This window comes from Camarhynchus parvulus, chromosome 2 (genome assembly GCF_901933205.1).
Source record: "Camarhynchus parvulus chromosome 2, STF_HiC, whole genome shotgun sequence".
Classification (NCBI taxonomy): Eukaryota; Metazoa; Chordata; class Aves; order Passeriformes; family Thraupidae; genus Camarhynchus; species Camarhynchus parvulus.
The window spans coordinates 82,007,470-82,030,362 of NC_044572.1; the positions used below are offsets into that span (position 1 = coordinate 82,007,470).

The window sequence follows — 22,893 nt, forward strand, 5'->3', positions numbered from 1 at the left end:
TCTGTTGCCTAATGGCTGTAATGCTTTTACATATTTTTAATATTTGCAATAAAAGATGTAATTTGCTGCATCAGCACACATGGTCCTTCATTAAAATCTCTTTTAAAATTGCATCATTATTATTCTCCCACATGAATGCCACACCAATCAGTGAAACTGATGTTTCTGAAACCAAGTCTCTGTATTCACAGTGTAATTTGATGTTTTGGAGCAATGGCCCCACACGGACTCATTATCTGGAAGAGTCAGCTTGTTAAATGCATGTATTGGAAAGGTCAATAAAAATAGGATTAAGGGGGATATTCTGTAGTCAGATTTTATCTTGTCAGGTTGTTTCATGTGTAGGGGGCAGTTTCACTGCAAGTGCAGACTATCAAATCTCCAAGCTCTTCTGCCTATTTCCTCCTAATTTATAGTATAATTGTATTGAATGTATGGAGAAGTTAATTTGTAAAACCCTCCTATGCAATTTAGGTAAGACCAGTAAGAGATGCTCACCTGTTCAATTTTTTTCCCTTCTGTTTCTAGCTGTTTTACATGATTCCAGTCACCCTGTGTGTTGGTGTTATTAGTGCCTTCCAGCTATCAGCCTTCACTTTCCGAAAGAACTTGGCAGCCACTGTTCTCCTGCTGATACTCTTTGGGTATGTGATTGGAAATGCTACTATGGAATTACAGGTTCCAAGAAACAAACAGAAATCTTTAGATGTAGCTTGCACCTGCTGCTGGATACATGGTTTTCTGTCTTTGTAACTGATTATGATTCACCAAAGCATAGTGAGAAAACAGGCTGAAATGTGAGTTTGAAAATTAAACACAAAAAGTGGAGGAAGATTTACTCACACATTTAAAAAAGAAAAAGGAGTGCAAACCTCTTAGAAGATACTCAGCCTGTATAACAGTAGTTTACTGTTAGGAATTGATTGTATGTTATCTTCCAGAAAATGAGGGAATATTAACATAGGTCAGAATTTCAGTGCTTAGCTGTGCAGAATGTCATCAAGAAGGTAAGCAACAGCTTTTATTACAGCTCTAACAATTTTCTGTAATTCTACATAGCTCCAGGAGTTTATATTTCCAATGAGAAGTCTGTCCAATGTGAAGTACTGGGGTGGATGGAGTTTTGTCTCCCAATAGTACTGTGAGAGAGGAAAGTTCTACCATGCTTTCTTGCTTAGTTTCACATGAAAAACAACAGCAAGAAAAAAACAAACAAAACAAAAAAAACCACCAAAAAACCACAAAAACCAAAAAACAACAACAGAAAAAACCCTGAAAAAAGCCCCAAGCAAACAAGCAACAAACAGGGATAAAAAAAACAAAAACAAAAAACAACCAAAAGCAATCCTGTAATAGAAGGTTAAAATAATGGGTTCAATAAAAAATTGATATGTCTATAAAAGTAAGTCTGTTCAGCCCTGGGATCAATTATATTAATAGTCTGTTCTGTTGTGTCACTTGAGGGGCAGAATTAAAGTTGTTTTGCTGTACATGTACTGCTTCTGTAATACACCATGATTTCAGGGTAAGATTTCTGACAGAGTTTTGTTTTGAAGTTATTTATTTATATAAAGACAGAAGCCTCAGGTCTGTTGAAACATACTGGAACTCAACTCAGAGTGGGACTCATAACTCTTCCCATGTGCTGACTTAGGTGATGTTAGAAATGCTGAAGATGAATTGTTAAAGGAAAAGGCTTCTGAGAATTTTATTACTTATTTCAAGCAACTGAGTGTTGCTACCCTTGTAGGGAAGAGTGCATATCTTACAGGACAGATGTTTAGACAATGAAGTATAGGTACTTAATGAGAGAATGGTAGGCAAGGAAAGAAGAAAGGACCTTCTACGAGATCAGGTCATGTTCTATTCCAGTAAGAGTCTCAGATGAACCCTTCAAAAAACCCCCCAATTTACTATATTGCTCCTTGAAAACAAGGAGCAATATAGTAAATTTTTCAAGGTTTTCAAGGTTTTGTGCCTCCAGCAACTCATTTTTTAGAAACTGTTTAGGTATCCTCAAATCCTGATGTTTTCTTGGAAATTCTAGCCTAAGTTTATTCAGAACCATACTTCATAATTGTCCTTCATCAAATGCCTTTTGCAAGCCAAAACAAGCCAAATCCTTTCTTGTGAAACCTTAAAACCTCCAAAATTCCTTGCATAATTCTATTTATCATTTTTCCTTATCATTCCCATTTGAGCTCCTATTTCCTGGATGAGAATAGCCAAACTAGCACGAACTATTCTAGAGGTCATGGTGCTAGGATTTTGTAAATAGCTTGTATGAAACATACAAAGTTCATAATTTCCTGCTCTCTGTATCTTTCTTGCATACCACCCTCACTTCCTTCCTTCTGCACTTCCATCAAGTGATTCCTTCAAGTTAAGGGCACAAATTCTAACCAGTCTTAGTGCAAAAATTTCACACTATGAAATCTTACACCTTTTATTAGCTTTACAACCACTGAATCCTTCTTGTGATCCAGTTGCTGTCATATAGCGAGGCATAGGCTTCTATAGAAACCCTAGCCAAGCGGCAATTGAAGCACACAGTACAGAGCTGTATATCTACTGAAGTCATGACAGGTTTTTTTCTGGTGTGCTATGGGCTTTGGCCCTGCCCACAGTGTACTATCAAGTGCCAATTATATTGGCATTATTTTAATCAAAGCATTGAGTTAAACTTTGAAAATTTCAGAAAAAAAAGTCATTGAATGAAAATTGGTCTTATTTTGTTGACTGCAGATGCAGCTCAATCGGCTCAATATAATCCCTCCTGTACTGTTCAGCTTTGGCTGACATAACAGATGTTGCAGTGATTTTTAACAAGAAAATCTGTGTATTCAATGTGCATTAACATATATTAAAGATCCAATAGCTGTCTGTAAGTTTAGAATGTCTCAAGGACATTGATAAACTTCACAGTTTCCACTCTTCCTAATCTATCCTTTATTCAGCCTAACTACACCAAAAATGTGATGAAACCTAATGTGGCCATTTTATTCCCCAGTACTGTGCATATAATCCTCATTCATCTGCAGGCCATCATCATCTCTGTTTTTTTCCTTTAAAATTTTCTTTTTCTCTTCAGGATACACTTGTGTGGATTTTCTGATCTAGAACGAAGATAAAAATAGCCCAGTTATACTAAAAAGTTAAAGAGAAGAGGGTGTGTTCGAAAGAACAATCGAGTTTCTTAGTGTGCTACTTTAAAGATGACTTCCTTTAAAAATAAAATGAAACTGCATCTTTCTCTCTTTTAGATGATTGGAGAGGTGTTTTCTAGTCCAAATGCTTAAGCAGTCCAAACTGTTCTGTCTTTTATACTTAGAAAATACTAAATTGCAACTGCAGCTGAGGGAAGAGAAAGAGGACAGAAATGTAGGTGTAACTGGCCCCAGCTTTAAAGACTGCATTTGAACGTCATATAACTTTAGGAGTCTGAAAGTCTTACTCGTTTCTTAGCAGCTATAAGCAAAAAAATCAAATTTTGCTTTCATTTACAGCAGAGCAGCAGCACTGTAAATCATGTCTCTTTCCTGAGCTGTTTCCAAGGATGAACTTGTATTTATGATATTGTTATTCTGAGAACAGTGATTTTGGTATGTGCATCAAGGGAAGGAAAGATTGTGTGATTAAGACTGGCAAAAGGATGCTGAAAAGTATAGTGGGATCTTGAATACTTACAATTTTATTTGAGACCCAAACATTGAGTCATTTAACCTTTATCTTCTTGTAAACTGAAGATAACATTACATTACTTCCCAGCAGAGTTTGCAAGTTTGTTTTTTAAGGTAAAGGATTTTGGCATTCTTCAATGCAAAAGATTAATCTATAAAGTACAGAATACTGATTTCAAAAGGGAGTGACTTAATTTAGTATTCTAAAATCATTTTATAAAATTACTTTTATGACTTAGTTTAGTAATCTAAACTACACTTTAGGGCAATGAAGAAGTGAATTCACAGACTTTTGGCTAGCTGCACTTGCATTGAGCTCACTATTAAACCAGTTACATATTAATATTATACAGGAAGTATTTATATATACACTACATATATACTTATTGTTGTGCAATAGTGTATGCTGATACATATGCTCCTGCAGTCTATATACTGCTTGTTTGACAGATATATCTTGCACTATGTTGAATGGAAAATAAATTTTCTTTACATGGCATTCACATGCTGATTGCCTAGGCCTTATTTTAATGTTTATAAACATCTCTTTATAAATAAAAAGTGTGTGTGTGCTCCATTCTGGATAGGCATCGTTTGATTTGTCATGATGGAGGTGCCTTCCTCCTTCCTTTAAAGATTGAAGATGATGTAACCATGGACATGCTGTCTTATCCTCATAGTGTTATGCACTCATTTTTGACAGCTATTACTCTACTGACAACATGCTTAATGTAATAACATGGTCTGTAGGATTTTTCAATTCTCACATATCACCAGCACAAATACTAGTTCCAGTTCAAAAATTATTGTTTTTTACTTATTTTTCTTCTTTTTCTTTGCTCACTACTTCCTTCTTTTTTTTTTTCTTCCTGTGAAAGACTCTCAGAAAAGATAACTGCTCAGCATCCACAATTTAAACTTTAAATATTTGGTTTTAATTCTATATCTGTGTAAGAGACTTGGTAAGATGCATGGATTTGCAATTATCCAGAAATCAGGATTGCGAGCTCTCTGGAACAGTCAAAGTAAATATCTACACCTCATATGTGTAAAAATGGATCATATCTGCACATAACATGGCAGTAAATATGTGTACATCTATGGAAGTATAAGCTAGTTTTTTAAAGAATATGTATCCCAAATTTCTCCCTTTTTTAAATCACTTGTTCTGAAGAGTTGTTTACCTGCCTTAAAAATATGGAACAGTAATTATGGTTTTTTTCTAGTGTGATAACTGACTTTTTGGGGATCAAAAGCATAACTTATTTGTGACAGTTTTGTTTCTTTAAACTTTCAGATATGCAACTTTACCTTGGATGTATCTTGCATCCAGATCCTTCTCAACTTCAGATGTAGCTTTTATTTCCTACATCTCCTTAAATTTTGTGTTTGGCCTGTGTACCATGCTGGTGACGCTCTTACCTCGCTTGTTAGCTATAATTTCCAAAGTGCAGGTCAGTATCAAGTCTTTGGTTTGCCTTTTTCAAAACTGACATGTATACACACACATACATGCATATATATATTTGAGAATGTTCATGTGTGTTTATATATTTATACAGATAAGATTTCTCCTGAAGAAAAACATACGGTTCTTATATATATTCATGATTTTTCTATATTGACTGTTACCATCTTGAATTTTAACTTGTCTATAACCCAAAAAAGCATGCTGTAATAATGAAAAACAGTGTTAATTGAAACTTTGACATTTTCAAGACCATTAAGTTGTAATTGGCACATAATGGGAGCTGTTCTGGTCGATTAAATAGATTATATGCATTGTAAAATGTGTTTGAATAATATTGACATAAGAGATAAGCTGCATATCCCTAGGATCACTAATGCAATGTATGAATAGTAATTTATACAGCACATTCTCACTCTATGTATGTATTTTTAATTAGTCATAACGGTATTTAAACAACTTGATGGGAAGGGCTTCTAGAATGAGTATGACTCTATTCATGTACAGGTCAAAAACTTGATGTTTAAAGTCAAATCTGGATAATCTGTCATGCAAGAATGTAAGCAAATTCTGTATTGACTTGGGTTTAAGTTTGTGACGTAAATTTGATATTATTCAAATATTGAAATGTTAAGGAAATAGAAGAATCATGCTTACATGTATTTTGATACTGTCTATGAACTTCAACTAAGATTAGAATGTCATGGCTGTAGAAAGTCTAAAATGCAATATTATATAACCCTGAACCCCAAAATAGTTCACAACATGCACTTTAGAGTTCAGTTTACCATGAGTGAGATTTGAATGCAGTATCCAGTTTTGCAAGTCTGCTCATTAGGCTTTTGGAGGAAACTAATTTTTTCCCTTTTATCTTTATTCTCCTTCATCCTTCCGTGTCTTAATACAGAGTTTTCAGAACATCTACAATATCCTCAAATGGGCATTCATCATATTCCCACAATTCTGCCTAGGCCAGGGCTTAATAGAGCTTTCATACAATCAGATCAAGTTTGACCTGACCAGGAACTTTGGAATAGATTCTTATGTGAGCCCCTTTGAGATGGATTTCCTGGGCTGGATTTTTGTGGCAATGTCCCTCCAGGGAACACTACTACATCTGTTACGTCTTTTCCTTCATTGGGATCTCCTCTGGAAATCAAGGTTTGTTATCAATTGTATTCTGCCACAGTGGGCACCGAACTAATTTTTGGAGAGAGAAAATGGTGTGTTCCTTTGAAAAACTGAGGGTAAATACTTCTGATAACATGGTGTACCTGAATTAATGCAAACTTCAAAAACAGTACAAATAGTTGTTTTTCCCTTGAATTCTGATGAGAATTGGTCACCAAGTGCTAAGGGATTGCAACTAGAAAAATAAGAGTTATGCAGAGTGCAGCAAATTATGACCACTTTTCCATGTATCACTTATTATCATCTTCTGTTGTAGGGGTCATTGCTCAGTTAACAGCACGGACAGCCCTTCAGAGGATGTCGATGTAGAAATGGAGCGACAGAGACTCTTTGGTGGAAGAACTGGTAATGATGTCCTACTTCTGTACAACCTCAGCAAGTGTTATGGAGGTTTCAGTAAGAAGAACACAGCTGTGGAAAACATAAGCTTGGGCATACCAAGGGGAGAGGTAAAGGAGTATTTCTTTTTCCCCTTTTATAAAGTAACACTTTATTCTGAGCAATTGTTGAGACATACTCAGTGTGTCTACAGTGAAGGGTGTGTAGATAGCAGCAGAAAAGATTCAGCTGTAGTATTTCTTAAAATCAGTAACTGGATGAAAGCAGAAACTCTGATGGTGCTAAAGAAGCAACTATTGATTTATTTTTCAGTTAAGCATTCATCAGTATTAATTTTTTTTTACTTCTTGCTTATCTTTACCAAATTACTGTACTTTAGGCTAACATAAAAAGCAAGTAAGGCAGCATAGCAGTTTAATGTTCAAAGAGAAAACAGAATACCCAACTCAAAAACAAACTATGGACTGCATCCTTAACATCCAGCACAATTTTGGTTCCCATGCTTAAATCATCACAGTACATTTGAATACAGTATATATAAATAAACTATTTCAATAAATCAGAATGCAGTGCTGAACATGTTTGTGTTTGGGAGCTTTATTCATTATTTGGATGGTTTGAGGAATTGCAGATATTAATTTCTAAACTACTGAGGAAGAAAATGCTTTTCTTGGCTGCTAATACAAAGTTGGAAGATCTGAGAAACTTGCACTTGGCAGTACAGGCGCAGTGATGTTCCTGCTACTTACTGATCAGCTGTTGGGTAACTGAGGTAACCAGGAGGATAGCATTGATGATTAAAGCCTATAAATCAATAAGAAAGTTCATGAAAAAAGTATTTAGGAATCATAAAGGGCTATGTGTAGGCTTAATATGAATCCTATCCTAGCTTAAGCATTAAGTTATTGCAGCTAGGAGCCTGAAATAAGTGTTCAAAATGAATGTGCCTCTTGGATGTTTGGTGTTCAGCTGTACAGAATGAAGCAGCTCATGACAAGTTTGGAAATATTCACTCTATGGACTGATATCCAGGGTGTGGAAGCAGGACCTAAAATCCTCCTGTTCAAATGTAGCATTTACTGATAATATGGATAAATAATGGGTTTGATTCTTGGGCAGGGTTTTCAAAGGAGGGCTAGAATGCTAAATAAGTCACTTCTGGTAATTAGCACATGCATTATATCCATATATAGTTTCTTACTGACATATAATTGGAAATGTAGAAAAGGGAGAAATTTGAAGTGGTAATATTTCTTATTTTTTCAGTACAGCATATTGATTTTTTTTCCCCCAATATCTCTGATAGTGTTTTGGACTCCTGGGAACAAATGGAGCTGGGAAAAGCACAACATTTAAGATGCTGACTGGAGACATCATCCCATCTGCAGGACGTGCTGTTATCAGGACTCCTACTGGGTAAATAACACAGGGTTTGATCAGAATAGTGCTAATTGATAATGCACATGATCAAAGACTCAGCATGTCTTCAGTCCTTTATACTGTACTCTAGGGACCTATTTTGTTCTCTTTTAAATGTATATTGCTTTGTTGCTGTTAAATCTCTGTGGAAAAGCTTTTTAGCATTATTTAATTCTGTTTGACAGCTGTGTTAATTGAGAATAAACTTGTCTACTAGCAAAAGAGAAACTCTAAGACTTAATATACATCCTTTTAAAACTTTTAAAAAAAGCTTAACATATGTTAAAATCCATGGACATATATCCCCCTACAAGTTCTGCACTTGAGTTTTCCAGGCTTAGGTAGATGACCAGTGCTTCAAGTGGGTAATTTTAAAATATTTTCTTACACTAATGTACTTCAGAGTCATAAATTAATTACTTGATCAATATGCTATATATTAGAATAAGAGGTAGTGTTGGTGAGATTTATCATTCTGATGGACTGATAAAAGAATAATGGACTTTAGGTTAGATGTAACCAATAATTTCATTTTTCCCAGCAAAATTGAAGGGAAAAGAAAGTTATTTTTTTCAGTCAGTAATAAATATGCATATACACATATGTAAATGGCTTTTGGGCTCTTTTCTTTTCCTAAATGATGTAAATTCCAAAATCTTTTTTGGACAAGGACAAGTCAAGAGTTTAATTAAGAAATTTTTAGAGGAAGCATTTTTGAATTTTCAAAATGGCAAGTTACATTTCTTTGGTCTAGAAATCAAATGCTTTCATAGATCAGTGTTTCCTTACTTCTTTACAGAGATAATGATCATCAGATTTAACTTCAAAGATAAGTAGCTTCAGTCATTGCAAATTTTTGTTTTCTGGAAAATTTGCACTTTTGAAATGGACAATATCACCAATATCTAACATAATTTTAATTCAAAGTGTTTTCACATTATCTTTCATAGCAAGTCATACAAAGTGTAGATCATAAAGAAGAAATGTTTTTAAAAACATTTTTAAAATGGATTTTGGGAAAATTATACTTAAGAGAAGAAGTGGTGTGAGTGAGACTTTACAATGGTTAGACAGACTTTTAGATGGTTGTTTTCACTTATAATTTTCCAGACTTTTTTAAAAATAATTTTTTGTCTTAAAAAGAAGACAAAATTTTTCAGAGATTGATCAAAATTAAAAATAAGAGAAGTGATTTAAAATTAGATAAAAATCAACATTTGTTATTCTTTGGAACTGATGAATGGTATTTTACCTCCCGGTACACGATATGATGGAAGCCAGAAGTTTACAGCATGAGTCTGAAGAGGATTTGGGATTTGGAAAAATAAAATTATCTGTAATATATCTTTTTAAAATAAAATATCTCCATTAGGGCATCAGGACATTTAAGCTCCCATGTTTTGTTTTGATTCTGAGCAGTATTTTGCTGTAGATTTTAATGGGACTTGTCTTGGGTCTCACCTGTGCATTCATGGATCACATGTGACTGACTATCCCTGCGCAATGTCGTTGCAGGTCTGTATTTGGGCAAATGATTTGATCCAGCAGGAAAATTCCAAAATTTTAACATCTACTTGCAAGCAAATATAAAGTTATAAGAATACAATTCATTGTTATATATATTGACACTTACAGTATGTTTGCTGACTACTACATGTTTTTTTAGAACCCCCTAAAATAATTTCAAAAAATTACAAAACACTTCACCAATGCCTGGATTCCTTTTATCAGTTGTGTTGCTATGTACCTGTGGTTAAATGGCTAAAAATGCTTCTGAGGTCAGCTAGCCAGCTACTGGCTTTTGACAATAGGCTAAATGGTGTCCCTGGAAACTGTGTGTGTCACTTTCATTTCCCATACTGTGTTTTATAAATCCAACATGAAAGCATGTATTAAGATGCAATGTTATTTACCATATACTAAAACATAGGTAATGAAATTTGACACACTTTAGGAGGCTTGAGAGAAAGCCTCAGACAATTGAATTTCAGTGTACAAAATACCCTTGACAACAATAATTATCGCCTTGTATTATGGTGGTGTCAGTCGAGTTTATGGATTTTTTGTGTTTGCAGGGGCTGAAGTGAGTGTAAATCCTGTATTCCCAAGATTTCAAAACTTAATGCTAATTCAAGAAGGCAACCTTAAGTAAGAGCTGCTATTACACAGTAGCTAAACTTAGAGAAACAAACGATTTGAGGCTGTGAGAAGAAATTAATGTCCCTCCTGACTTTGTTCCTTGCTTCATTATTTTGGAAACTGCTGTTGAGCAGATCATGGTGCATTGTGTTGCTGTACTCCTGAAAATCATGAAGAGGAAAGTTTGCTGGCTCTTCCAGAGATGTGATGGTAACCACAACAGGTCTGGAGAGCTATTCCTCAGCAGCTAAGAATGACCAAAATTACTAATTGCAGGGAATTTTAGGTGGATTAATTTTCATTTATGTCTCAGATAAATGAAGGAAGGTATGGTAAGAAGGCTTCTCCTTTTCTTACTCTGGTAGTGTACTCAGAAACCTGGTGTTCCTGGCACAAAGCCCACAGTCAGCAGAAGAAAGCAGCTGCTGATCACAGCTGCAAAACATTTCTTGGTCAGCAGAATTAGTTTTTGCTTAAAATTTACATCATGAAGGAGATTCCATAAAAACATTATCTCTGATACCTGTTCCTGATGAATAATACAGCTTAGATGTAGATCCCACCTCTTTTGGGTTTGACTGGAAAATACACATCTTTTGTCCTCTGTCACTGTGAGAGGATGAAACATTGTACTTTGATGGATCCTTCACAGAATCATAAAATGGTTTGGGTTGGAAGGCACCTTTAAGGTCATGTAGTTCCAACCCCTCTCCCTGGGCAGGGACACTTTCCGCTAGACCAGCTTGATCAAAGCTACATCTAACCTTGAACACTTCCAGGGATGCAGCATCCATGGCTTCCCAGGGCAACCTGTTCCTGTGACTCACCACCCCCATAGTAAAGAATTTCTTCCTAACATCTAGTCTAACCCTACTTTGATGATGTATTCTTCATGATCAAATAATTAAATGAGTATGTAAAATTACTATCATAAACATTGGAGAACCTAACTAATTTTATTCCATGCAGAAAATCCTTAATTCATAACAGATTTCATTTCCTTGAATGGAATGCTTCAAGGCTTTTGGTTTAAAAACAAATTAAAAAACAAAGAAACCAAATAAAAGCCAAACAAATCCATGCATACCTTTTCCTTCTTGATACTGAATTTGAAATGAAGTCAGGAGTGCCTTTTGAGGCAAGTGCGGTGATAATGACATTGAATTTTATTAGACAGCAGTTGCACCTTGGAAGAACATGAATTCTAGAAACAGAAGATGGGATTTTTCAAAGGTATAAGTTGAACGCAAAGTAGAATTTTTGAAAGGTAGACCTAAAACATCTTGGAAGTATAGGGGTTTATAGAGAAAGAGCCTCAAACACCAGTAATTAACTTATATTCAAGGAATTTCTGCTACAGTCTCAAAGAAATTTTTAAAATATGCTTCTGAGAAATAGCTTCCTTTTTTAACAGGACATAAGAGCAGATTCACAACATCTTTAAGTACTTTCAAAAGATTCATTGTCCTCTAGGTTGGTTGTTTGCTAAATGCTTAATAACACACAAAAAAAAAAAAAAAAAAAGCTTATTCATAAGAATCTGAGAGAGATCTATGTCTGTTTTCATAACAAAAGCTAATAAAATCCATAGAGGATAGGTATTAGGTATGTTATTTTTCAGTACCACTGGGATTCATAAGTCAGGGTGTCATTAAGTGGGAATATTTATGAAATACTAAAGCCAACTTCATCTTTTCTGCAAATTGGTTTTTACAGGGCTTCTTTGGTGGCAAAATGATTTTGAGGGAGGGAAAGGATTCTGATCTGTTTTAATTGGGGTTTTCTCTTTTTGACACACTACAAATTAAGTAGATATTTTAAATGCACTATATGCCTGAACGGTGTATCTTACAATTTGTGTGACCAACGCACGTTTATAGTATACAAGCTGAGCAGTCTACAAAAAACCTGTTTTTTTAAAATGTTCATATGCCTCTGCAGAAAACATTTTTGGCAACTTATATAACCTTTGTAGGTCCATTCTAATTGTTACTGTTATGTGATTAAAATAGTCAGAGAATTAATAGGAATTTATGACCAACCACAGCCAATCATGTGAATATTATGCCTTTCACAGGGGATTTTACTTTTTAATTGTTTTGCATACCTCATTATTATCACTGTTATCAGTGACATATCTGTGGAAAAGAATCAGAAAAGTAATTAGCTTCTAGAGAGTGCGTCTCCATATTCAGGATATTTGCCACCTCAATATTGAAGAGCGACAAAGAAACAAGCAGCATTGAAACAGTTACTTCAGAAGGCTTGGAAACAAAACAATGATAGCAAGGTATCAGGAGTACCTCTCATAAAGGGCAGAAATATCAAAAGCAAAACCAATAATTACTAGAAAGTAGACTATTTGAATAAGGTTTGTTTAATTGTACTTAGAAAGTATGGTTTTATAAGACATTAAGAGACTGACAGGCTTTTAAAGAGTTGCAGAGCTTAAATATGTTTAATAATTAACTGCATGATCTGCTTGACAATTAGAAGAGTTCTTTGTGTTTTCTGTAGCACAGCTGTTGCTCTACAAGAGTAAAAATGGACTAAAATTATCTCATGCTTGGCTCTACTGCCATAACTAGATTGCCACCAGTGCGGGAGCTGTCTAAATGAAAGGTAGTGAATGAAACTGTAAACATTTTTGTAGTTACTTTTTCTGTCAAACTGCTTGAAGAAGTAAGGTCTGCATTAAATATGTACAAAGAAAAGCTGACACTTAACAAAGTGGTATAACAAAGGAGAACAAAGTGAATCTTCATAGTCTTTGAATGTCTGTTGGGCTAATGTATCAGCAGATACTGTACATCTGTTCCACTTTTTTGTGTTTGTGTTCTTTGGCCAAGCTTTATTTTCTTTCCCTTTCTATAATTGTGTTTAAACCCTCCTTAGTGACACTGTCATAAAACCTCGCTAAAGTGAAGAGCACAAAACACAGCTTTGAAGAGAAAGTGTCAAAATCCTTTTAAGTGTCGTGACAAAGTCAATGTAAAATAATGAATAATGTGACTGGTGGTTTGTTTGCGTTTTTGGTGCCCTCTATTTTGCAATCTTTTCTGTTGTACTTTGCTGTATAGAGATGACTTCAAGTTCATACTTAGAGTGCAGTGGGATGCATATGCAAAAAAATAGATAAACCAAGTAACATCTTATTCATAAGTTGCGCCATCAAAGACTGAAGCATTTGACAGTCTTCCTTGTGTAATTAATTTATCTCCCATGAATTTCCATCTTCCTTCTGCACAGAGATCCTCCATGACAGCAATTCCCCATCCTATTTGAATTGTGTCAGTCATCTCAGCTGTTGGATTACAAAGTCATAGGAGCAAAGAACTGCTCTACAAAGAGGGAAAAGTAAAATATTTCTTTATAGCTAGAACTTCAACTCTTTTGATAGGTATGATATTCAGCTTGATAAATAATTAAAATGTAGTTCAAATAGCTTAACTTGAAAGGAAGAATAAATTTACATAAATATAATGGCTGAAATGGCTGTTTTTACACTGTATATCAGTATAATTAGTCTAATTATAATGAAGCTATAGTTACATTAATTATATTTTAACCTTGATTTTCTGTAATGTTAATTGAGCATTAGTATGCACTGAATTGAATGTGCAGTTATGAGTACAATGAAATGTCTAAGTACTTTTGCAATTTGTAAATTTATATTTCATTTTGACTAATTAATGGAATTTATCTCTCTGTAGAAACAGATATATATATGTGGTATTGTAAGTACCAAATATATCACTGCTTTTAATTGCATTGAAAAACTGCAGAAAAGGCATATAAAAGTGAAACAAAGTGCACAGCAGAGCCAAAAGTGAAAGAATTTTTCCAAAACCAGCCATAAGACTGATTTCAGGATACTGAGTTGTCTCTGGAAACCCAACACTGGGGCTTACCTTTGAATTACAGCCCACAACCACCTATAAGCAATGTTAGTAATGGTAGTAACCATTGTAAAAAACAAGATCCAAATCTAGTTCTACAATAGCTACTCCTGCCTTCTCGAAACTGCAGGTCCTGTTTATACAGGAGAAGGAAACAGGTTTTGTCCAAGATCATATTCACTCCTCCCAGTGGTTATGTCTCCTTTCAGTGTCAGCAAAGGCTTTCTGACCGTAGTGCCCCATGCCTCCCCCATATAACCTGTAATCAGATTTCAGGGCTTTCTTTAAGCACTCAGAATAAATAGATCAATGTAAAAAGCCTTGCAATGGTCTGGGGAAGAACAATTTTGAATCAAAAAATTTCTATACTCTGATTTTGGTTTATGATATTCCCAGTATCTTGAAAATCTGGCAAGTTTCTTTCCTCAATAATATAAACCTATAAGGTAAACACTCCATAGTGAGGAAAGTCTTATTGAGTACCGAATATTTTCTCAGGATGTTTTGCACCAAGATATCATGATTCTCACCAAAATACTTAGACAGGGATGGAATAGAAAATCTTCCATGCTTCAAGTGCTAGACTCCACTATATTTCTTGAGTATGCCAGATGTTCTGTTGACCATTTCTAAAGGAGTTCTAGAAATGCAATTCTGCAACTTTAAAACTATATTTAAAATATAAAGATTTCTGGAAATATTCTGGTGATGTAATTTGTTGCAGCTGTTCACTCTAAAGGAAAGCTTAACTAACGAGGGGAAGTATTGACTGAACATAAGGATGTAGTCTAAAAATGAAGAAGAAAAATTAAGAAGAAAATATGTTTTATATCTTAACTTGATCAGCTGATGTAATCAAAATTACTAACAGAATTTATAGATAACAAGTATGCTGTGTTATTATAAAGATACCGAAAATTGTGTAGTAGTGTAAAAGCTTAGTGTAAAAGTGTTTTACTCCCCATAGTTTTAGATATTACATTAGATTTCATTGTGTCTATTGTACTATGGACAAAAGCCTGAGAGGGGTTGGAATTCATACTTGCATGTTCTTTCTCTCTATAAAATGAGCTGTTTTTTTTCCTCCTGTATGTCTTGGTTTTAATGTGAATAGTTTAGTGAAAAATTATGGCATCCTGATAATGGCTGTTTTTCTCTGGCTTGAGAATAAAAAGAATCAGCATTTTTCTGCATGCCAATATATATTTTAGAAAATATTAAAAATATATCTTTTGAATTTGATTCTGATAATAGCATATATGATGATGTTTGTTAAGGAAGAAAAGGATTACAATTAGTTTAATTAATCAAATCAGAAATTTATTGAAAAAAGGGAAAAATATTTACAGTATATAATTTACTGAGAAGATTTTTCTGGTATCAAGCCATATCTACTTGTAATGTTCATTTAATTCAGACCCATAAAAAGGAAATCTGAGAGATTAATTGAATTTCAAGGAAAATCAATTTGCTAAGACAGGAGCTTGTTTTCTGTTGTACAATACCTACTAGAATTAAAAATGATAATGTGTTTTCTTTTCATCTATTTTTTATTTATATTGTTTATACCTTCAGAAAAAATGTAGGACCTGGCTAAACAAAACTGAATGATAATGTCCAGAATTTTGGTTTGGAAATCTACTCTGTGATATTGATGAGGGAAGATGAGGTATTATACTGCACATTAAAAAAAAAAATTATCCTAATATGTCTTTTTTTTTTTTTTGGTCTTCTGGTCGGATTGTTTTTGAGTTGACAGATACAGAGATGAGGGGGAGGAGTGAGGTGGAAAGGTCCACGAGTTCTTTAGTGAATGCCATAGAATCTCTGCATTAATGGGAAGTCTTGAAGCGTTCAGGGTCAGCACTAATGGATAAAGTTGCAAGATAAGGGACCAAACTGAGTAAGAATATTAAATGATGCATTCTCACTTTGCCCTCATTTTATGAAAGCTAAAGGTCAGTGACTGGGATGCTGTTCACCTAAGACTGGGTGCATTAGATGGGCAGAGCACTAGAATCCTGTGTGTACAATTAGCACTGAGGACACTTTTCATTTCCTGATGCAAACTGGGTAAGGATGCTCTAATATAGTTCTGGCTAAAGAACATTAGATGTCTGTTGTTTTTTTGCAGCTGTCCACATTTAACTTTTTGTTCTTCATGGTAGGGGCCCATTGCAGACAAGATGTTTCTATCCAGCTCCAGGGTTCATGCTGAGTAAATGTCCCTGAAATTACCCCGAGTGTGATTTGTTCTCTTCTGACTGAACTTGGCATATTATCAAAAGCCCAGTCTCTTTTTTCTCAAAAGACAGCAGCTGCACCAAAAGAATACCCTGTGCCTGAATCTTCCTAGCAAAACAAACCTCAGACACGTCTCTCTATGTTCAACAGCATCTAGTTAACATTTCACTGTGAATAGTATTTCGCTATGTTAGAATTAACTAAATAAGGAATCCACTGCTTCTGACTGGTTATATAAAATGATCAGCATTATTCAATCCATATATTATGGTAAACATGACTATAGAAAAAGGTTTTAATTTTTCATATGTATGATTGGAAATTGAGACAGTAAAAATTCTGGATATACATCATTGAAAATGTCCTATAGGTGGATATAAGTTAATGAGGAACACTCCTATTATCCTCTTTCCCCTATCACCTTCTATTTTTTGCTCTTTATTTAGAGAGGTGTCTACAGGCAGATACCTTCTGTAGCACCATCCAAAACCAGCCAAGATACCACGATTTTATAATTTTTGCCATTAACAGCAAAGGACCATTCTAATTAGTCTATGGCAAGGTTTGTCATAATCATGTTAATTTATCTTTTGATAGCATTAAAATATATTTTCATGCTGTGGTTCATTATGAAAAATGCAGAATTTTTTTTCTCCCCAGACTCCTGAATCTTGTTAACAGGAGATACATATTTATATTTTCACTAGTGCTAGTATTTGTAGATCCTGCAGTTAACAGATTTACTTTGTGTCTAAATGATTAATCATATATTTAGTTCTTTTAATCAGAAATGTAAAAAACCACTTAGAGGAAAAACATTCTGTTACTCAGAATCTTTTGAAAACTTTTTTCCTTCAAAGCTCAGATTTTTTTATTATTAAGTATCTTCATTTTGATAGGTCTTTCTGTACATGTAAATCAGCATCGTTGAGTGTTGAATTAGATGTTGGAATAAATAGGATAGATTTAGTGTCATTATGGGTAATGAGACACCCTTGCAATCAAGCTTGCTTCTTAGCAATGAATGTAATTTCAAGTAATGCTGTAAATCTACAAAGTGAAGACCAAAGTCTCTTAAATCAGGATAATTTTAAACCTTTTCCTGTATTGTCTTTTAAGTTACAAGGCTTTAATATCCTGTTTTTTGTTTTGCTCTTATTGTTTAGAGAATGCACGCGTGCGTATGTATTGTCACAGACACACAAAGAATACCCAGCAAAATTTCCCTCTCTCTCAAGTCCTTCCTCTTCAATATTCAATGAGATTGATATGAATATGATATTCTATATAGTATAACATCTAGTATGAGCAATGCATGGTTTGAAATTTACTACCAATACTAAATTTGGTAGTATTTGGAGGCAGATACTACCAAAAAGAGAAGTAAAACTGGTGAGCATCAATTCTCATGGATGTGTTGGTCTGTTGACCTTGACACACATGCTCTCACAACAGTCTCAACATGCTGGTGGCAGTGTTAACCCAAAAGGGACAAAAAGTGTGCATCCTGTATGGATGGTGCTGCACTAAGTAACCACGGCAAAGAGACTCAAACTCCTTTATCTGCAGAGTTCAGGTTATGTGTTTTTGTCTTGTATCCCAAGTGTGGAACCCAGGGCCATGGGATTTGTTCAACAACATTCAAATATTTTTCTTTGAACAGGTCTGAAATGGACATACTCTCTGCTAGCTCTGAAGGTATTCTTATTGGATATTGTCCACAACAAGATGCCCTGGATGAACTTTTAACAGGTTGGGAGCATCTTTATTATTACTGCACACTGCGTGGAATTCCAAAGCAAGATATCCATAAGGTAACTATCCAGAACAGATTTGCAGGGGGAGCTATTGCCTGGCTAGTCTGTGGGTTTATAGAACAATTGTACCTTTTGAACATGAGAAACTAGCTAATATTTAATCTTAATGACTTCAGTAATAAGGTTTTTCACTACCACAATTTTATTTAAATAATGTGGATTCTTTCTGTCTGTTATGCCAGTTCAAAACACAATAACATCACTGCAGATAGTAAAATAACATTATTGCAAATGAAATCTCGGACACAAAACCCCTAAAAGAAGTTAAATTTATGAGTGGTTCAATGCCTTCACTATCACACATGAGGAACTGTGAGAGAACACCACGCTTTGAGTCTTGTACGTCTGACAAACTCTTTTCTTCAGAGATACCATTTAACTTTGAAGGAACTAAAAATTGTTGTATGATTCTGTATAAATAAATGAAATACCTGGGTGCTGGGATAGGAGCTGTCAGCATTCTGCTGTCTTAAACTTCACAAGATGGGAGCAGTCTCTTAAAAGCTCCAGCTGCTACACAAAGTTTGGGTTGTTTAGGGAGAAAAGGCCACAGAAAATGCTTAGAGAACTTGCTAGCATACAAGTTGACAATATCTGGGAATATCACTGGGAACTTGGATTTGAAGATGGAGGTGTAGCTGTGTGACAGTGGTCACAAGGGTTTTTGGGTGAAGGAAGAGACGAGATCTTTGACTCTATGATCAGAAAGTTTGATTTATTATTTTATGATATATATATACTACATTATAACTATACTACAAAGAAAAAGCAAAAGAGCTTTTCAGAAGCTTGCTAAGCTAAGAATAAAAAAGTAAAGAATGATAACACACGATCTGGCTTTGACAGACTGCGAGAGCTAGCTCTGCTGTGACTAGTCACTGAACTAAAACATCTACACCAGACCAATCACGAGTCACCCTGTTGCATTCCACAGCAGCAGATAATTATTGTTTACTTTTTGTTTCTAAGGCTTCAGCTTCTCAGAAAGAAAAAATCCTAAAGAAAAATTTTTAGTAAAAAAGATGTCTGTGACATAGCTGTGCTGATCAGCAGACTGAACTTTTTTCTGTAGCGAGGCAACAAATCAGCGGATACCAGAAATTAAGTACGAAACAGATACAGTGTAAAATATGTTTTTTTTTCTGTATCAGAAGATGGAAGTTTACAATATGGCCTCACTTGAGCTGCTCAGTCTTGTTTGCTTAATTGCATCTCTATTAACATGAGAAAACATGTAGTGTGACATGAAATCATTATCTCTCAATTCCTGCTGTATAGATTGGTCCCAAGCACTGGCTAATTGCTGTAGCACTGCCCTCATAACCTCCAAAATAGTGCCTGTTGTTTTCCTTTCGTTTTTCCAGAAGCAAAACTGCATGAACTGAAATGGCTTTTTTTTTCCTACTACTCAGTGCATTTCTGGCTGTTGCCTCAGGGTCTAATAAGTGGTTTGCAACCAGTTCTTTGACTGTATGTGAGAGGGCTGCTTTCTGATTCTCTGAAGCCTGTTTTCTTTTTCCTCAGCAGAAAGGTGCTATTTCAGAAAAAATATCATTCATGTAAAGGACATTAAGCATTCATCAGGACAGCCAATATTTTGAATTTTTCCTGTTTCAAGCTAATAATTTGGTTATTTCTGGGGAAAATAAGTGATTCTTGCAAGTCTTTGCCCCTTGTCTTTGGCAGTATCCATTGTCCAGGACAAAGCCTGGACTTCTACATGTTTTAACATGTTATTTGCAGACTACTCAGAAATTATCATACAGTCTTTGTTTGATTGTTTACCCTTCATATCTTATTGGTGTTAATTTTTACTTCAGACTACTACCAGACTATTGAAAACTTGCATATATTTCCTTCGATTTAAAAGAAATTTATTAAAGGATGGTTGTTATTGCAGTAAAGCCCTCAACTATAATTAATTACCTGCTTTCTCCATGAAGTGTCAGTTCCTCCATAGCAGTTAGGGAAGAGTTCCTCAAGTGGTATGGTACATCACATACGCTTCCCTCTTCAAATGGATGAAAATCATTCATTTAGATATGAGTTATGTTACTATGTGCACTGAAAGAAGACAAACATTAACCTTCCTGGACCTCAGATGATCTAGGATTAGGCTTAGACTATTCTTTATGGTTAGCCTTCTGTGCCTTAGCATCCCATTTGTGAAAGAAAGATCATAGTTCTTTTCAGTTGTCTTAATTTTTTGTCTACATGGATTGCAGAGCAGACTTTGTTGCCATATGCTTGCGATCAAGGCATCAAAGCGCTCCTGCAAATAATATTTAGCTGCTCTGGTTTTCCTCCACCAAAAAATGAAATGCAGCTATCTCAGAGGAAAACAAATGTTTTTGTCAGTGGGCCCTTCTGACTGTGTGGCACGGCTGTCAAGCACTCAACAGCTGCTGTGTTTCAACTCAGAAATGGCTGGTGCCTGGAGAAAGTGAGCATTTTAGCTGCCTATAAAGAAAACAAGGCTTTGGAATGCTTTAGAGGAGCAGCTGTATGGAAACATAAGCTGTTATTTTCTCATCATTCCCTCCTGCCTATGATACAGCACTCCAAACCTGCCTCTGAATATTTACCAGTGACTAATTACACTAATAGGCACAGACACATATAGTCTAGAGAGTACATTGGTTTGATAACGAAAGAAACATATATTCACTTTGTTTTTTAAGAAATTGGTGAGCAGGCAGGTGACTCACAGGTTGTGTTGCTGCTGAAGTTGTCTATTGAAGCACTAACGTCAAGGACCAAATCCTGTGCTAGACAAATTTATCAGCAGCAGGAGTTAAGTGCCTGACATAAAGTTGAGTGCACTTAATGCTCCAAAACAGTAATTAAATTAATGGGAAAGGAGGAGAAAAATGGGTCATTTACTATCAGTGTTAAGCTTCACATGTAATGTGAAGTTTTTATACTTCACAAAACTGCTCTGAAAGTTTCTTTTTGTTCAAAATTGGAAAAATTAGAGTAAAGCTTTTAGGTTATTTAGAAGGATATAGATTAAGCATAGTACTTTTAATTTTTATTTCCTTAATATATCAACTTCCTAGATCTCAATTTATTCCAAAATACAGCATTCATCTTGTTAAAAATTTTAAATTATTAGTATAGCATCAAATGGCATCCCTCATTAGCATTAAAACTTCTGTTGCAAATCTCAAAAGAAGCTTTATCAAGTCTTCTGAGGTAACTTTTTTGGAGTGCCAGTATGCTTTCTCTTTTCATAACTCTCCATGAAGACTTTGCTCTGATTCTAGAATCTCAATGATTTCCTTAGATATTATATTCTATAGGTGCTGGAAATGGGAATCTGTAAATTCGTACATTCTTTGTATGTTTACTTATTTTCGGACCCCAAGCAGAATTAGTGTGTACAGTTTTATGAGATTTTGGGATAAAAAATACTCCTCCCCAGAAACTCGACCATGGATATACACTTTCCAAATGTAAGAAATCGAACAATTCTAAGTTTACTTGAAAGCCAGATAAATACTGTTTTGTGTGGAATTGATGAATGATTGCTGTTTAGGATGTTCAAACTACACTGTATCCACTCACTCAGAACCTCAAACTTTGAATTACTGCTTTGGACATGTAAAGTTATTTTTCAGATGACTCTAGAATTCAATCCATGTTTATTATAATTTCAACTGGGTATGATACACATTTCCAGTATTGGATCAGATTTGCTTTACAAGGATTTGTTTAAATAAAACAAGAAGTTATGCATTTTATTTATTGTGTCAGAAATGATTAAAACTAATACACTGATGGATACAGCCTTTCAAGTCAAGATAGACACACCTTGATGTTTCTTCTAGTCTTTGAATAGATTGATTCTGGTCTTTCAATAGATTGATAACTCCCAGTTTTTCTGGAAGACACACACACTGAAAGTCCTTAGCACCACTTAATATTTTGCTTGAGTATTGGAGGTAATTTTTAAAGGAAGTGGAAGCCCGTAGGCATTAGTGGTTACACAATTACTGCTTTTCAGTGTTATGGATTTCTTAGCTCCCTGGTGGATGGAGAAGGCCATGGCTGTTTTGACCATTACTCCCACAGATATTGGCATGTGTGTAAAAAGCTTTCTTATTGCCTCTTCTGGAATGAATGTTGTCTTTAAGAACTCCACAAAGTATTGGGGGATTTTGTTTAGATGCTACAGATTGAAGGGCTCATTCCAATGCCTGTTCTAAAACTAGGTGGACTAGCCCAAATTAATTTTGGGGAAAATCTTTTGCTAAATATATTATAACTGATGAGAAAAAGAAATGGATAGTTTTAAGAGATATTGGGAAACAGGGAAATAGCTAGCTGATAGATGTGAAGTCTGTCATAATTCTTACTGCTGGTGTGGGGAGGAAGGAAGGAAAATGTTTAAATACATTATTACAGCCATGAATAGACATTAAATATTTTCACGATTCAAGTGTGCTTACAATGTATATATTTGCATATAACTCTGTAGCTTTTGATTTGGCCTCAATGTTACTAGTTTACTAAATAAATTGATGTATTTCCTCACTCTGGTGCTGAAGGTCAATGAAATATTGTTCAAATAGAGCATCATGGTGAATATGACAAGGGGGGAGAGAAGGTGCTTGTGTATATATCTCACATTCACAAGAAGGAAGTCATTAGAACTGTAATTCTCTTGTGTATCTGTATCTGCACATTGATCACAT

General features: G+C 34.9%; 1 protein-coding gene across 1 annotated transcript in view; it reads left to right on the forward strand.

Moving 5' to 3' along the window:
• The window catches only part of ABCA13 (ATP binding cassette subfamily A member 13), a 169,957-nt gene that overhangs the window by 122,800 nt on the left and 24,264 nt on the right, over positions 1-22,893 (forward strand). Inside the window, 6 exon segments of the mRNA XM_030964165.1 lie at positions 529-644; positions 4,978-5,134; positions 6,056-6,309; positions 6,596-6,788; positions 7,985-8,094; positions 18,043-18,193. Coding sequence (XP_030820025.1) covers positions 529-644; positions 4,978-5,134; positions 6,056-6,309; positions 6,596-6,788; positions 7,985-8,094; positions 18,043-18,193 — 981 coding nt within the window.